This window comes from Thamnophis elegans, chromosome 4 (assembly GCF_009769535.1).
Source record: "Thamnophis elegans isolate rThaEle1 chromosome 4, rThaEle1.pri, whole genome shotgun sequence".
Classification (NCBI taxonomy): Eukaryota; Metazoa; Chordata; class Lepidosauria; order Squamata; family Colubridae; genus Thamnophis; species Thamnophis elegans.
In genome coordinates, this window is record NC_045544.1 from 100596179 (window position 1) to 100613361 (window position 17183).

At 37.8% G+C, this 17183-nt stretch overlaps 1 protein-coding gene across 1 annotated transcript in view; it reads right to left on the reverse strand.

Annotated features, from left to right (window-relative positions):
- Positions 1-16445, reverse strand: part of ARHGEF33 (Rho guanine nucleotide exchange factor 33) — a 33447-nt gene extending 17002 nt beyond the window's left edge. Inside the window, exons 1-7 of the mRNA XM_032216077.1 lie at positions 16388-16445; positions 12145-12194; positions 7768-7932; positions 6612-6733; positions 5571-5713; positions 3488-3532; positions 331-549 (exon numbers count right to left, since the gene is read on the reverse strand). Coding sequence (XP_032071968.1) covers positions 331-549; positions 3488-3532; positions 5571-5713; positions 6612-6733; positions 7768-7932; positions 12145-12194; positions 16388-16445 — 802 coding nt within the window. The remainder of the gene's footprint in view (positions 1-330; positions 550-3487; positions 3533-5570; positions 5714-6611; positions 6734-7767; positions 7933-12144; positions 12195-16387) is intronic.
- Between the last annotated feature and the right edge of the window lie 738 nt (positions 16446-17183).

Consider the following 17183-nt stretch of genomic DNA (forward strand, 5'->3'; position numbering starts at 1 on the left):
TGATCTCTCCCCAAATTCTCAGCTGTATGAATTTTCATTAGGGTGAATGCTGAGGAGATTGTTCCATAATGGAGGAGGAGATTGTTCCATAATGTAGGGACCACAACAGAAACAAAAATGTTCTGAAAGCCCTTTGCCCTCTGTAACTTCTTGGCGGTGGCAGGAGGGAACCCTTCATTGATTTGGTTAGCAAGAACGTGCCAAATGAGTCAATTCCATACAGAGAAGTATGTATCTTTGTATCTATAACTGAAACTGAACTGTAAATCATACACACAATTGACACCAGAGAGAATTCTTCAGTCTCCTGGCCATTTCTATTTTTCTCACCTGCAACAGAGGAGTCCCACATCAAATTCTCTACTGAGCTATATCTACTTGGAGCCAGATCCTTCTGCCGATCACTGAGGTTCTTTGAAATATATTCCTCATTCCTCTCCTTACTGTCTTTGGCCTGTTTCCATATTGCTGCCTGGCCCTTTGATGGAGCATCGCCTGAAGAGGAAACTGTGACGTTCTCTTCTCTGTCCAGATTTGTATTGGTTACACCTAAAATTAGAACATAGTATTAGTGGGAATAGTTTTAGTGGCCATTTGGCCTGTTAAACTAGACTAAAAGCTATTGGGCAAACCCTTGAAGCCATGTCAACCTTTGGGATTCAAGAACTTTAAATATTTACATATTTCGTATCTCTCAATCTATCTAAATTTCTCCAGGAAAAGAGAAAGTTGTGCCATTTTCATTATTTTTTTGCAAAAGTTCTCAAATGAGTTTGTGTAGAACAGTTGTAACTTACAGTCAAGCTTCAGTTTATGATTTTCACACAGACTTTCCTATTTTGTCTTTGAACAACTCCTGTACCTTAGCAGGATTATTTCAATGCTAGTATCTACATATAAAGCTACATCTGCATGCAGATTAAAAGAAACCTGAATTTAGAGAAGCACAAATGCACTACTACAACAACCCAGAAGGTCAGAAAAAGGGAACTGTCTATACAATATTATCTAAAAAATGGATAACCACACAACTTTATCAAAAAGTGCCTGAATATTCAAAGCAGTACAGCACAACCAATACAAGCCATGGAAAGGATAACACTACCATACATCAAAATATCTCAGAAACAACCAACAGACTATTACAACCAGAAGGCATCACTATAACACACCAACCGATTCAAGCCCTCCAAAACATCTTTAGTAAATCAAAAGATCCAGTAGCTCAAGAAGGGGGGAAAAGAGTCAATAACAAAATACAATGTAAAGACTATAACAGCCACCATGTAGGACAGACAGGAAACTAGCAAACTACATCAATGAACACTGACTAGTAGTCAGAAGATACAATGAAAACTCCCTAATTTCACAAACATGGACAGACTCAACCATAGTTTTAACGTCTTTCCCATACATTTGTCCAATTCTCTTTTAAAAATATTTAAACCGGTGACCATCACCATATCTGAAAGCAATTATTTCCAAATTTAACTATGTGATGTTTAAGGCAATACCATAATATGACTCCCTTAGTCCTGAATATTTTTGCATTAAAATCAATGAATGGTCCCAAGTTTTAGACCATGAGATGGAGAAAAACATATTACTGTAGATAAATTTCAGATTTTATATACTTTTATCTTGTCTTTTCTTCGCTCTAAACTGCAAAATTTCAACAATTGTAATTTTTCTGTCTAAGGAAGCCTTCAAGGAAAGTAGCTAGATGACAGATCTGGCAGCAGCATCCATCCATTAGGAAGGACCGGAGGTTGGCAATGATATGAAGCTCCGGGGTCAGCTCATTCCAGAGGGAAGGCGCTCCCACAGAGAAGGCTCTCCCCCTGGGGGTCACTACCCAACACTGTCTGGCGGACGGCATCCTGAGGAGGCCAACTCTGTGGGATCGCACTGGACGTTGGGAGGCTACCGGTGGCAGTAGGTGGTCTCGCAGGTATCCTGGGCCTAAGCCATGGAGCACTTTAAAGGTCATAATTAGTACCTAGAATCACACCCGGAAGACAACTGGCAACCAGTGCAGGCCGCCTAAAAGGGGTGCAACATGGGAGCACCTAGGTGCCCCCATGATAACCCACGCAGCCGCATTCTGGACCAGTTGAAGGCTCTGGGTGCTCTTCATGTAGACAGCATTACAGTATTCCAGGTGAGAAACAACAAGGGCATGAGTGATTGTGCACAGAGCATCCCGATCCAGGAAGGGGCGCAACTGACATACCAGGCGAACCTGGTAAAAGGCCCCCCTGGTCACGGCCTTCAGGTGTTCTTCTAAACTAAGCTGCATATCCAGGAGGACGCCCAGATTGTGGGCCTTCTCTGAGGAGGCTAAAATTTCCTCCTATCATCAAAGATGGAACAAGATGCACAAATCAGGATGACGGAAACCACAGCCACTCAGTCTTGGAGGGATTGAGCTTGAGCCTGTTCCTCCCCATCCAGATCCGCACAGCCTCCAGTCATTGGAACATAACGTCGAGGGCATCATTTGGGTGGTTTGGGGTAGAGATGAAAAGTTGGGTATCATCAGCATATTGATGATACCGTATCCCAAAACCATGGATGATCTCACCCAGTGGTTTCATATATATGTTGAACAGGAGGGGTGAGAGAACCGACCCCTGGGGCACCCCACAAGTGAAGCGCCTCGGGTAGATCCCTGCCTTTCAGTCAACACAAACTGCGACCGATCCAACAGGTAGGAGGAAAACCACTGTAAAATGGTGCCCCCCACTCCCAACCCCCCGAGTCGTCGCAGTAGGCTTCAATGGTATCGAAAGCCACTGAGAGGTCTAATAGGACCAGGACAGAGGAACAGCCCCAGAGATCATCGACCAACGCGACCAATGCCGTCTCCATGCTGTATCCAGGCCTGAAACCCGACTGAAATGAATCCAGGTAGACAGCTTCATCCAGGTACTGGGGAAGCTGACATGCTACCGCATTCTCAACAACCTTCACTACAAGGCGAAGGTTGGAGACCGGACAATAGTTGGCTAAAGAAGCTGGGTCGAGAGAAGGCTTCTTAAGGAGGGGCCTCACCACCGCCTCCTTCAAGGTGGTGGGAAAGAACCCCTCTCTCAACGAAGCGTTGGTAATCACCTGGAGCCAGCCTCGTGTCACCTCCCGGAAAGCCGAGACTAACCAAGAGGGACACGGGTCCAGCACACAAGTGGCAGCACTGAGTCTCCCCATAATCCTGTCCATGCTCTCAGGGGTCACAGGTTCAAACTCATCCCAGATGGTCTCCACAAGATTCATCCCCGTCGACTCGCCCGAATCTACCCAGTCAGAGTCCAAGCCTGTCCGGATCTGAGTGATTTTATCCTGCAGATACTGAACAAATTCTTCAGCCCTACCCTGCAAGGGGTCTTTCCACTACAATACTATTCATCAATGGTGTTGGTGTTTTAGACGTTTCTTGAAAATACTTATCAGAGAACATTATCTATAAAAAAAATGCAGTTCCACTCACCTCTCATATTGCTTTCTCCTAGTCTTCTAGGCATGCAATCAGAGACTGAGCAAAAACAGGAGATTAGGTTACATGCAAGGAAAACTCAATAAAACAAACTTTTTACAAAGGCTTAGATTTAAATTGAGAAAAATCTTTCCAAACTTTTGGTTTCTAGAATTTGTTTCTGTGAATTTTTGTGAATTTCTGTGAATTTCAGTCTCGACACTTATCATTACTGACTGCTTGTGTGAAAAGACCAATTTGGAAAATTAAGAATTAATTAATTAATTAATACCTATATGTATCTAGTACAGTTTTTCTCAACTTCAGTGCTGATTGGAGAATTCTCGCAGTTGAAGTCTACACATTGTAGCTAAGGTTGACAAACTCTGAATGAATGGCCCCTCCTTCATAAAAAGACTTGTATGGCATACGGTTGTATCCAAGCTGCTATTGATACCCTTAAACTCACTTATATGGTCCTTCATTTTAAGGAATGATACATGGCTGCATTACTGCCATCCTTTTTGCTGGGCAATTCAGATATTGTTTAATGAAAAGATTAATATTGTATAAATCTGCTTGGGAAGATAATTAGAAAGATAATTAATAAAGAGATAAGGGACAAAGTCATGACTGTCCTGTTATCCAATAATACAGGACTTTTTCAAAGCATCAATAACCAAACACCTTCTATTCTGGGAATAGTAATACTATTATGCATAGATGGTAACTAATATTTTGGAAATGTTGAGTGATTTCCTGCAAGAGAACTTTAAACTGTACTTAAATTTCTCAGTTTTTTACTTAAAAGGTTGGTTTTTCCTTTTTAGTAAAGAGAACTGTCGTGGCGCAGTGTAATGTAGCACTGCAGGCAAATTCGCTGATTGCCAATTGCCAGCAGTTCAACATTCTCACTGGCTCAAGATTGACTCAGCCTTCTGTCCTCCCAGGTCGGTAAAATGAGGACCCAGATGGTTGGGGGCCATATACTAACTCTGTAAACTGCTTAGAGAGGGTTGGAAAGCACTGTGAAGTGGTGTATAAGTCTAATTGTTATTGCTAAGAGATATTGCTGTTTTCTTTTTTAATATTTTGACACACTTTTTACACATTGATTACTTTTTTAACAACAGTACCCCATTTTGTGAATCTTGGTTCATCACAGGCCTTCACAAATATAGGACTACAAACTACATTCTTCTTTTGATAAGTCCTTTGTTAATTTTGCTCTCTTTATTTTTGTTTCCTATCAGATTTCCTGTTGTTGTTATAATTCCTCTTCTATATCCACTCTCCAAAGTCAAAGCAATAATATCTCAGTTGTACATTTCTTAGTATTCATTCTTTCCTCCACCCTCGATAGTCTAACTATCTAGCCTTTTGCTTTTGTTATATTTACCCAGCAAAAAGTCTCTGTCAGAAAAGGCTATATTTTTCATTGTTTGTTTCCCCCCTCCCCCGCCAGCTCCCCGTACATGCAAGGGAACCTCTGTAGTCTGAATTAAATGGTCCTTGTGTTGGAAAGTACACATTGTAACATACTAAAACATGTTCCTGGGGCAGCTGTATCAGTTTGACAACAGCCTGTCCTCCAGCAAATATTAGCCAAAGTTGCTAGGGAAAAAGAGTTCCCACAGAGAAGCAAATGTGTCTGAAAAGAATTGTGCACCATGAACACAGTCATTTGCAGATGGATATAGAAACATGCATCCTAAGCAAACATTCAACTCTTACCCACAAATATTCTCCTTTATTGCAATAATCCATACTTCATACTATACACTGCTCATATATGGAAGAGAAGAGACAGATGGGCATCTTTTTGAAGCAGCGGGGATAGAAAATATTTCTCTTTATTACACATACCAAAGCATTAAAATGGCCCTTTGTCTTCCCAAAGGTTAAGCTCCAATAATAAACAAAAATACTGGGCAATTTGCTGTCTCAGGATTACCACGCCCAGTGTACAGTTCCTCCAGGTAAGCAATGGCTCAGGAACAGGAAAACAGAAATAAGGGAGGAAGGCCCTTTTGCATACTGTAAGTCGCTCTCCGGTACACATAATAGAACAGGATATAAAAGCCAATAAAACCACTACCTTTCTCATATGTTGCATTGTGCAAAAGCTTGACAAAATCTTCATTAATTAAAACTGGTTCTGGAAGTTTCAGGGCTCGAAAGGGGCTTCCTTGCAGAGGAGTGGGCACAGTCTGGGAACCATGCTCCTCTTTTTGAATCCTTCTGAGGAAAAATATATATTAAAAAGCAAAACCGCCAAGAGATATCTCTGGGAAGATACAATGGCTGTTTTGGGGCTCACATCAATGGCACTATACCACTCTAAATGTTGTAGCAATATCAATAAACACATTTTGGGTTCCCTGTATATTACAGTGCATTAATAGTAATAGCTCCATATGACATCAGCAAATTAAATCCATTGATTATGGCTAACTTGGTGTTGTGCTGCTTTCTTCAATCTCAGCCCAGCATCTAATAGGGGACCTGGAGCCACACTGATCCCTCAGCTGCTCTCTTGAACATGCTGCCAGCCCTCTCGCCCATAGCTGAATAAATGTGCTAAATTAATAATATAGCTTCACCAATATGGTACCCACCCCAGAGGTGGTATTCAGCAGGGTCTGACCAGTTCTGGAGAACTGGTAGAGGAAATTTTGAGTAGGTTGGAGAACCGGTAAATACCACCTTTCACTGGCCATACCCCCATCTATTTTCTGCCTCCCGAGTCCCAGCTGAGCAGGAGGAAATGTGGATTTTGCAGTATCCTTCCTCTGGAGTGGGGAGGGAATGGAGATTTTATAGTATCCTCCCCCTGCCACGCCCACAAAGCCATGACACACCCACCAAGCCACACCCACAGAACCGGTAGCAAAAAAAAATTGAATCCCACCACTGACCCACCCAATTAAACTACACTTGATGTTTTCAGCCAGATAGATGGACCCTCCCTTCTTTTCTCTTATCTAGTATATTGGAATCAGACTTTTTAGAAAACAAGTAAATATTACATTACTTTTTCTTATATTCCAGCAAATACATTAGATAAGAGAAAAGAAGAGCTGTAAACCCAAAGCTGTTCTGAAATTATAAAGGGCTTTGAAAAATATTGGTCACTTACTTCACTTTGAGCTTGCGAGATTCCTTCCGTTTCTCTTGTTGCAATTGCTCGATTTTTTGCTGCATCTCTTCTTGTTTGGCGCTAATTTCCTCAATCATAGATTTGGCATCATTAAGCTCCTCCTATTTAAAAATGGTAACTTTTGACGGGTGACATGAAAACGTTTGCAGCTTTGCATTTCAACTCTTTCTTACAGGAAAAGCAACCCAGATTTGTCATTATTTACACCAAATCAAAAAGAAGTATTTATAAATGTACATCATTTCAGTAGTAGATCTATTTACTACAATAGAAACACCTATACAACATCCTTCCCTCGTTCCCATTTTGGCATTGTGCTGAAAAGCTGTACTATTGATTTTTAATAATAGTCTGGATTGCATAGTCCGTCTACTTGTGGTATAAATGATAACGTCATCTATTCCAGCATATCCTAACAGGATTTTAAAAATAGGGGTGTCCCCATTATTTAGTTTGCTTTGCTTTGCATTTGTCCCATTTGTGAAAGGAAGGCAAAGTCAGCGTGAGATAGAAGATGGCAGAATTTCAAATGGAAACTGAATGGTTGGCAGGTTCAGATACTGTATATATATATATATATATATGAAAAGGGCAGGAAAAATTTAGTTTCTGTCAGCAGCAGCAAGTATTATGCAATCATTGGAAACTTGAATTACCCGAATATTATTAAGTTGTATATTGAAACATTTTCTTAGCTGCAAATAATTGAGTTAATAAAAACTCTTTATAAAAACACAAAAAACAAAGGAAGAGACTGCCTGAGTCAGGGATAACAAAGAAAATTCAGAACTGTGCATCCTAGGAGAAAGAAAGAGAAGGAAAACATAGCTCACTTTGCAATAAATCTGTCCACTCCTTTTTCAAATGTTATGTGCCAAATTGAAGAACGCTGAGAGAGGCTAATTTACCTAGGGGTAGCATAGGATACTGGTATTAATTAAGCAGAAAGTTAAGTTAGAGCATTGTTTGCTACACTAATTGTTAATAATCCTGTGAAAAAGAATGAGCCTGTTCAACACACACGAGGCCATCTCCTTGTCAGTAAGTAGTCCTTTTGTACTTATAGCTTTTCATGTAGCAAGCCATCTGTTTTTGACCTTCCAAAACTAGTGCCCCAGAATAGTTGAATGCCTACCTTGAAATCATTTAAACAATTTTTCATCTCGGCCACTTTTTCCTCCATTGCACACCGGCAGCTTTGAACTTTCTCCTCAAGAGCATACTCTCCATGTTGAATTCTTGAAAGTTCCTGCATTGCTTCAGTGAAGCTACTTTTAAGTTCAGAAGCCAGAGCCTGCAACTGATGAGTCAAAACCCACATGAATTCTCAGTGAGTTGGAAAACAAGATGCATTCTATTATTTAACCCATACAGTCTTCTCTTAATTATGACATTCCTCCCTAATCCAGATATGTATAAATAATAGAGGCTTGATATAATATTTGGGGATGGTGGAGGCTACCATAAAAAGTGCTAAGGTGGTATGGCTTTTATTTTGCTCTTTCTTTTAAAAATATTATCTTAAACCTATTTTGGGTCTTTCATTAGGATTTGTATGTTTCCTACCTCAAAATAACAATTAATGTTCAATTTAATAACAGGAGTAGTTTGGTTGTTGAAATGAGGGTGGCGAGCTATAATCCAAGGATTGTTGATTGATACCATTGATCAAGTCTATAATTATTGTTAGGAATATAATCTAATGGTTGGGTTGACAATATATAAATCATGTAACAATGTTGTACCTGTTTCTTTAAATCATACTGTAAAATGTGATTGGTTGCTGTTTTCCTCAATCGGCCATAAGAGGGAGCCAGAGAAAGATCTTATCCATTATCTGCTATCCAACCTTTCTATCTGATTTATCAGGAAGTGAATCCAATATCTACAGCATGCCCTCTCCCACAGAATTAGACATTTCTTACAAATGGTACTAATCTTACTGATATCCAAGTAATCTCTATATTTAATATCATTCCTGTTTTTCTTGTCAATTACTTACTAAAACATCTTGGCTTTTCCTTTCCCCCTGTTGGGGTAGGAGGTCCCCCCTAGCCAATCTTGTCTTGATCTATAATCCCTCCAGCAGAATATGTTTCAGTGTTTAACTTTGGTACAATGACCAGTCATTTAAGTATATTAGAAATAGTTTAGACTCTGGAGAGGAAGGTTTGCAAAGTCTGATCAAAATGGAGAAATTTCCAGATCTGCCTCTAAACACAATCCTTGTACTCTCGTTGCCACCACCTGCAATTCAATGATGGTGCCTCAGTTGTAGCCAACAAAGTTAAGCTCCTAGCAAATCACAGGAAACAGTTATCTTTCCTTAGCCATGCTTACATTTCAGGAAAAATGTGTGTGTGTGTGTGTGTGTGTGTACATACATACATACATATATATATACATATACATATATACATATATACATATATACATATATACATATATACATATATACATATATACATATATACATATATACATATATACATATATACATATATACATATATACATATATACATATATACATATATACATATATACATATATACATATATACATATATACATATACATATATACATATATACATATATATATAGCAATAGCAATAGCAGTAGACTTATATACCGCTTCATAGGCCTTTCAGGCCTCTCTAAGCGGTTTACAGAGAGTCAGCATATTGCCCCCAACAATCTGGGTCCTCATTTTACCCACCTCGGAAGGATGGAAGGCTGAGTCAACCCTGAGCCGGTGAGATTTGAACCGCTGACCTGCTGATCTAGCAGTAGCCTGCAGTGCTGCATTTAACCACTGCGCCACCTTGTATGTATGTATGTATGTATGTATGTATGTATGTGTGTGTGTGTGTGTGTGTGTGTGTGTATATATATGTGTATATGTATATGTATATGTATATGTATATATATATATATATATATATATATATATATATATATATATATATATATATATATATATATATGTTGTAAAAATCTAATAGATACCTTTCACCCTGGCTTCGTTGATAACAGATAAGAGCCTGTGGCCTAATGGCTAAGAAGTCTGCCTAGTATGTAATATAGCCCAGGTTCAAATCCCAGTAAGGGTATGGTTAGCTGATGAGAGCTAAATAGCTTGAAATAGATCTATACTAGTCTCCCTTTATTTATCAGCACAAATAAAACACACACACACACACACACACACACACATATGTTGTATTTGTGCTGATAAATAAATAAAGGGAGACTAGTATAGATCTATTTCAAGCTATTTAGCTCTCATCAGCTAGCCATACCCTTACTGGGATTAGAACCTGTGCTGTATTGCATCTTAACACATAAGATGTGTTAACCATTAAGCCACAGAGTTCTTCTCCTTATCAGCTGAGCCAGGGAGAAAGGTATATATTTAAAGTCACAACCCCTGGTATGCTCCCTATTCTATTCTTAAGTTCTTCAGGAACTTAAGGCAATATACATAGCAATCCTTCTTCCAATATTTTCCCCATAGCAATCCTGCAAAGTAGGTTAGGCTAAAAATGCATGACTGGCAAAAAGCCAACAAGTGAACTTCTGTGGCCAAGAGCAGACTTGAACTGGGATCTTCCCATTGCTAGTCCATCATCTTAACTACTAGACTACACTGGCCAGTTTCATACAAAACCAGGCAGCATAGCAGCTCATCAGCCATGCACAGTGGATTGCTAATCATGTGACAAAAATGGTGTGAAAGTCTAAGCAGGTAGTAGATTATCATGTTCCTTTTTAAATCTTCCATTCAATCATGCCCAATCCTTGGAGACTGTCTGAAAATGCAGTATTCTTGGCAGGTTTTTCAGAAGTAGCTTCCTTCCCAGGACTGAGAAAAAGTGACTCAAGGTCACTCAGCTGGTTTCATGCCCAAGGGAACTACAACCGGTTAGAACCGGCAGGAACCCACCTCTGCATCCATCCTATAGTACAATCCTCTATCTAGAATCCAGAACTCTCTGTGTTAGTGTAGAAAACAATGCGTGTAACCTGCCACACACCCCAGGTGTCTTCCGTCATCCAATCAGGAAGCTAAAATAATTGACCAAGCATGAGCAGAATGAAACAATTGAGATCTACTGTGCCCCTATATGAAAAAGCAATTCTCTAGTCTACCTCATACACTGAATCTTGCCATTCATCACAAGCCGCTAATATTTCAATACTACAGTACAGTTACCAGGTTTCCCTCATCCCCTTCTTTTGGGAGGAAAGTTGATTTGGTTTTAAAGTGGTTTGACTTTGGCCCTTAGATAGTAGTTTAAAAGACAAATAGGTGAATAAGCTAAAGGTGGTGGTTGTTGGTTTTACTGTATTTTTTAAAATTCGGAATCCTGAAATTTTGAAAAAAATTGACAATTTTAATGACCTCTTATTTAAAATCAATTTCTTTTTCTGCAATGGGATTCCAAATCCTAAAAAAAAAAACCCACCACCCTTTTCTTTCTGCCACATAAATTCAGCTAAAAATGCACCCTCCTAAAGAGAAATTCTCCCTTATTTCTTACAACTTTCTTGAAAAGCATTTGGAACCATTCTCAGTGCAAGGAATAATCAACATATACTCTACTTCACTAATTTTTGCTGAACTTCCTTCAGGACCACATAATTAATGGGGAAGTCCAATAATAAGTACAGGTACTTGGGTATTACATGTCATCCATCATTTTCCCAGGCCAAGCCTACTGTGATTTATCCCAAAAACAAGAATTACAATAAACATTCTTTCCCTGTTCATTCTACTTGTTTCTTCATCCATCCCTCTGTTTCTTTTTCATTACAAGCCCATGAAAAATGTGCCAGAGAAACCTAGTATCAAACCAACCTGCACAAAGTACTGCAACAACAAACTTGTAATGTGAAGCTTTGCGCTCAAGATTATTCTGAGGCCACATGCATTATCGCCATCATCTAGGTTTTGTGTCCTATTTATCAAATGTATTCAAGAAGAGGGTGGGTAGACATTCTCTGCAGAATGCTGTAGCTTGTGTATCTTCACAAGCATTTAGGCTCTCCTGATTCTACTATTCCCTTTTACTGCCTCCACTTCAGAAATCTCAAGTGAATAGCCTTAAATTCAGTTGAAAATAGTGGATTTTAAACATTAATCTTTTTAAAGATTTCTGTACTTTGTCGACTGCCTTGGTCTGGTAGATATCCAATGGGGTAGCTTTGCGTATGTGCAATTCCTATAATACCCTACACAGGGTATTATAGGAAACGGGCAGGGAAATATACACATGTCCTGAAAAGTTAAGTTATAGTCTTGATAAGCTCCATAAAACAGAATGAGAAGGGATGATGTTTTAAATATAAAAATATATCTTATTAGTATAATTAACATATCAAAATTATGATTAATTTGTTTTATACTGATTTTTAAAATTTAGTTTGAATTACACTTTGATTTCATAAGTCTGATTAATTCTTTATATAACTGGGATTCTTTAACGCATTTTATTCATTATTTTTTTACCTGGGCAATTTGTGTTGCAGGGTTAATCACTGGCACACTTTCAGTTTCTCCTGTGGGAATAAAAAACTTCAGTCAATTAACCTGATTTATTAGACTTTCTCTCTATATATATAGAAATGGGAGCAGAGTGATTTGCAATTTGTTCAAGATGTGAAGTTGTCCCTTTTGTAGAACACACAGTCCTGTTTTGAACCTCTGATACCTTTTTGTATAATCTACATATTACAGGATTGTTCTGCAATAGTATGTCTGTGTGTACAATATATCTATAGAGATGCTATGATATCCACAAAGGAGGTGGAAAAATAAACAAGATGGCAACCACACAATAAAAACCATACACCTTTTTTATGGTGTGTTGCACCAAAAAAACAGGATGTCAGTTGTGAGCTCTCCACCCCTTCATTTTGACCTTTTAAAATACCTAATATCCCTGCAGCTGTGCATTAGATTTCCAAATACTTTAAATTTAGTCTTAATTCCTTTCTGAGATTATTTACTCCTAGATGTCTAAATATGCACCTAAAATCCCTTTCTCATGTTTTTCACCTTCCAAAACTTCCTGCTAAGATATAGACTGGCAAGTCTACTGGTTTAATATATTTAAAAATACATTTTTTCTATCCATTTAGAAGACAAAAACTATTGCACAAATGTTATTAGACATTTGTGCAAAAGTTTTACAAGAAAGATTGGTATATAAAACAAATCTAAATACTGTGCTGCATAACAAACCTTATAAAACTGGAAATGACTATTTTCTCCCAATCAGACTCCCCTCCAATTTATTGGGAATGATGAGAATTTTAGTTGTGTTAATCGGAAGTATACTGGATTAGATAAAAAAGAAAACCTTTTACAGTAATTGTTCACTAAAGGCATTTCTCTTAAAATTAGGATTAAGCTCTCATTAGTGAAAATCAAATCAAAATTCTGAAACTGTAAGGATTGAAAACTTTTCAGCATCTCTCATCTCAAAGACTGACATGTGTATTTTGGCCTAATTTGGCTGTTCTAAAATAGTTTCTTGCTGTTCCATCACCTTCTTACGAGAATCTTTCTAAATCTTCCAGTATACTTTAGATCCTCTTAGTTTATCATTCAAACAGGTCAATTTGCTGTCTGGGAATAGGTTAATGTATTATTTGTGGCTTGGCATTGTGTGAATTTAACCAATGTGGTTTGTAAGCTATAGATGCTTTTTTCCAAGAGGCAACTGGACTTTCTGGTTCTTCTCTGAAGATGTTTCGCTTCTTGGAGGGGTACCCTAATTCCACCATCCAGTCTTATTAACAAAGCTTCTTAGATGAGAAGTGAAACATCTTCAAAGAAAAACCAGAAAGTCCAGTTTCCCCTTGAAAAAAGCACCTTTGGGACAACCATGACCTGGATGACTGAGAATCTCCATAGACATTTGGAAGCTATAAGACAATGTGTTGACCTAATCTATTTTAAATTATCTAATAAACCACAGCTAAACAAATAGTTTAATGTGCTGAACCTGATCTAAATATATTTCATTGCCTGGTTATAAAGGATTTAATCCAGATTTACCCGAGGTCAAATGTTAAATGCTTTTTACTTCGCTACAGTCCTAGTATTTCTGTCCATTTGGTCTGTTCTGCTTAAAACAAACTTACAGTATCATTTTTACAATGAATTAGAAAGCAAATCACGTGACCCGACAAATGCGCGCACGCCAAAACCGCGCCCACAAAACCGCGGCGAGAAAAGAGCGACATTGAAATCGCACCCACAACAGTGCGCCCACAAAACCGCGCCCACAAAAGCGCGATTAGGGTTAAGGTAAAGGTTAGGGTTAGGGTTAGGGTTAGGTTCAGGGTTAGGTTTAGATTTAGGTTTAGGGTTAGAGTTAGGGTTATTACGTTGTTTTCATGTTGTTTGTTGAAGGCGCGCTTCTGTCGGCGCACTGTTGTCGGTGCGCTGTTGTGGGCGTGATTTTGACGTCACTCTTTTCTCGCTGCGGTTTTGTCGGCACGCTTTTGTCGTGCACGCATTTGTCGGTGAACCAGCAAATCAATGAATGAGAAAGTCTGCATGAATTATACTTTTGAAAATCTACATCTTTTATTATACTGTACAATGGTTAGGCCTGGTTCCTGTGGGGATAATAAAATAAACCACCTCTTTATATATATAGTCTCCCTTTATTTATTTATCAGCACAAATACAACACACACACACACACACACACACATATATTCAATAATACAATTTGTCATTGACAGAATTATTTTTAGAAATTTAAATAAATACATTTAATGAAGTTGTAACACCGTTATTACTTATTATTTTTCAAAAATACAAATATGGGTCATAGTAGGTTTGCTTTAGAAATATGCCTAACTAACCAGAAAAAAGAGAGTTTAAAAGGTTTAACAGGAGCATCTAGAAGCAGGGCAGGACACGGCAGGATAGGAAAGGAAAGCCATGACTACCATGGCAACCATTTTATTAATGTTCCAATCTCCCAATTTAGTCATTTTTCACAAAATGCCCAATATGGTTACATACATGGTTACAACACCCTAAATATGTGCAACATTCCAGAAAGCTTCTGACTTCAAAAAAAAATCAACACATCAAGATGTACAGAGATGGTTATCATTCTAATCTAAATCCTGTATCTTACGTCCCAATTGGGAACTCAGTTAATTGAAAACATCCTAAAATTAATTTCCACTTCAGCCAATACTAGCAAATGGGATTTATAGGCACAGCTTTTATATAATATCCATCCACCCGCTAATGTAAAATATCTTCCAAAATATCCTAAAACATATATCAGTATAGTACAAACATAGCCCTATGTTTGTAAAAACCTGGTAGCCATTAATCTGCAAATTACAAGAGAAAGATGCTCACAACATTTCCATCTTCAAAGCCTGTAGAAAAAGGTATTGATGGCATCTTTGAAATCTAGGAGTCCGGTCAAATTAATAAACACAAGGCACTTAATCTGCTTCAATTCTTCTGATTGTTTGGGGAGTTACCACAATGATCAGAAACTACCTGGAGAAAGAGTTTTTTAAGTATGAACTGTGACAGTTTTCTCTCACTTAAAATGAAGACTATAAGCAGATTCAAAATTACTTGGGATAGGTTGGAGTAAAAATATGTAACACATACTACCCTTTTTCACAGATACAGTATCACACTTTAATCTTATTCATCATGAAATGTTTTTGCTTCAATTCCAAATTTTACATTTGTGGAATGACATAATTGCCTGTCTTTGATTCTGTCTTTGATTCTATATCTACCGTGCTCTCCAACACTCATGCCTTTATCTTTTTGTATGTTTCTTTCTTTACCATAACATTCAGCCCATAACTTCTACTATTTTGTATGTTTCTTGTTGACCCTTTTAAAGGTACTATTTGCAACAGTTTGGTTGTTTTCTGGTGTGCCATTGGAGATGTTAACATTTTATATACCAATCAATATACTTTTAATTTATTGGGGAAGGATGTTCTTTTCAATTGTAACATGCATAATCTTCACAAGTCAATGACTTGTTTTTGTAATCATTTTCAATAGACAAAGAAGTTTGGTGCTGGTGTAAATGAATCCTACCTGCAAAACTGGGTTCCTTCTCTTACTAGGATCAGTGCTCCTGATTAATGTGATGACTTGTTTCTCCTGTTAATTAGCTCCCTCATCCCATTCCTACTAAAGAGGCCTTGGAAGGGTTGGGGGGAGATTGTCCAATAAGGATACACAAGAGTCCTATCTCTAGATTACAGGTCTTCGTTTAACTGTTAGAACTGCAACAGAAATTGGATCGCCAATGTATGGTTCATTGTTATTTGTCTATTCAATCTCCCAAGGTTTGGACAACTGATACAGCAATATAAATTTCTATCAATATCTTCAATCATAATTTGCAATTTAGGCTTATTGTTTCTCCTCTCAATAACAAGGGCTACAGCATAGCTCTAATAACATTTATCTCAAATTGGATGTTGGGCAGAATTTATAGAATTCGTGTTAGCAACTTCTTCAAATGAGCTTTTGCTCAGGAATCAATTGGCTTCTACACGCAGAGCATTTTGTTTCCATATGTCAAAGCATTTTTTCTAGCATTTTCCATCACAGATTCCTTAAGCATCATTGTTTTTTAACCTCTATGCCTTATATTTTGAATGTTTTTCTAAAATTTGCTAAATGCAATATTATGTAAGAATAAAGAAGAATTTAAGAGTTTAAATATATTAGTTACCTTCTTTTCTATTTGAGTCCATGCTTCTTAAATATGTTGGATATTGCTTCAAGTTCATTCAATATATTTCCCACTTTGAAATTTTACTGAGGGGAAAAATCCATCCCATTGTTTTAAAGAACTTTTACATATAAATTAGATGAAAGAGTTCCTAATTTTAGCAGAAGAAAAAATATAATGAGGTTATTGATTACCAGTGGAGTATATGGTATTTGGCTCTCTCTAAAACAAGTTTCTATGAAAACTTTTACTGAGAAGAGAAAGCCAAGACACTTCTGGTCTCAATGAAGCACTTCAAATCAAGAACCAACCTGCTTCCATTCTTACAAGTTTCTGTACTAGCCATAGTATAATCTTTGTGCTATATGTTTGAGTAGTTATGTATATACATGACTTCTATGGATACTCATCTCACAAGAGTAACTGGGTGGCATACAAAATTAAAACAGCATTTCACCATTCTACATGACACCCAAAATTAAAACAATAAATCCAAATCATAGAAGAGGCATTACCAGCAGAGGTTGCTTAACCTCCTAGCTCAAATACTTGGAAGAACGCCTGGTCTTCAGAGCCTTTTAAAGGCTAACAGGGCTGAGGCCACTTAGATGTCTGGAGGGACATGGTTTCTTGGGTCTGTTTATCTTTATATTATTTACTGTACAACCTAAATTCTCTAGGTGCAAGTGCAAGGGTAAGAGTCCTATGACCATTACATTACTTCCAGAATCTCTCAGAAATGTTTCGTGTTATGGAGAAAATAGGTACATATCAGTAGGTAGGTACACGTGAATAT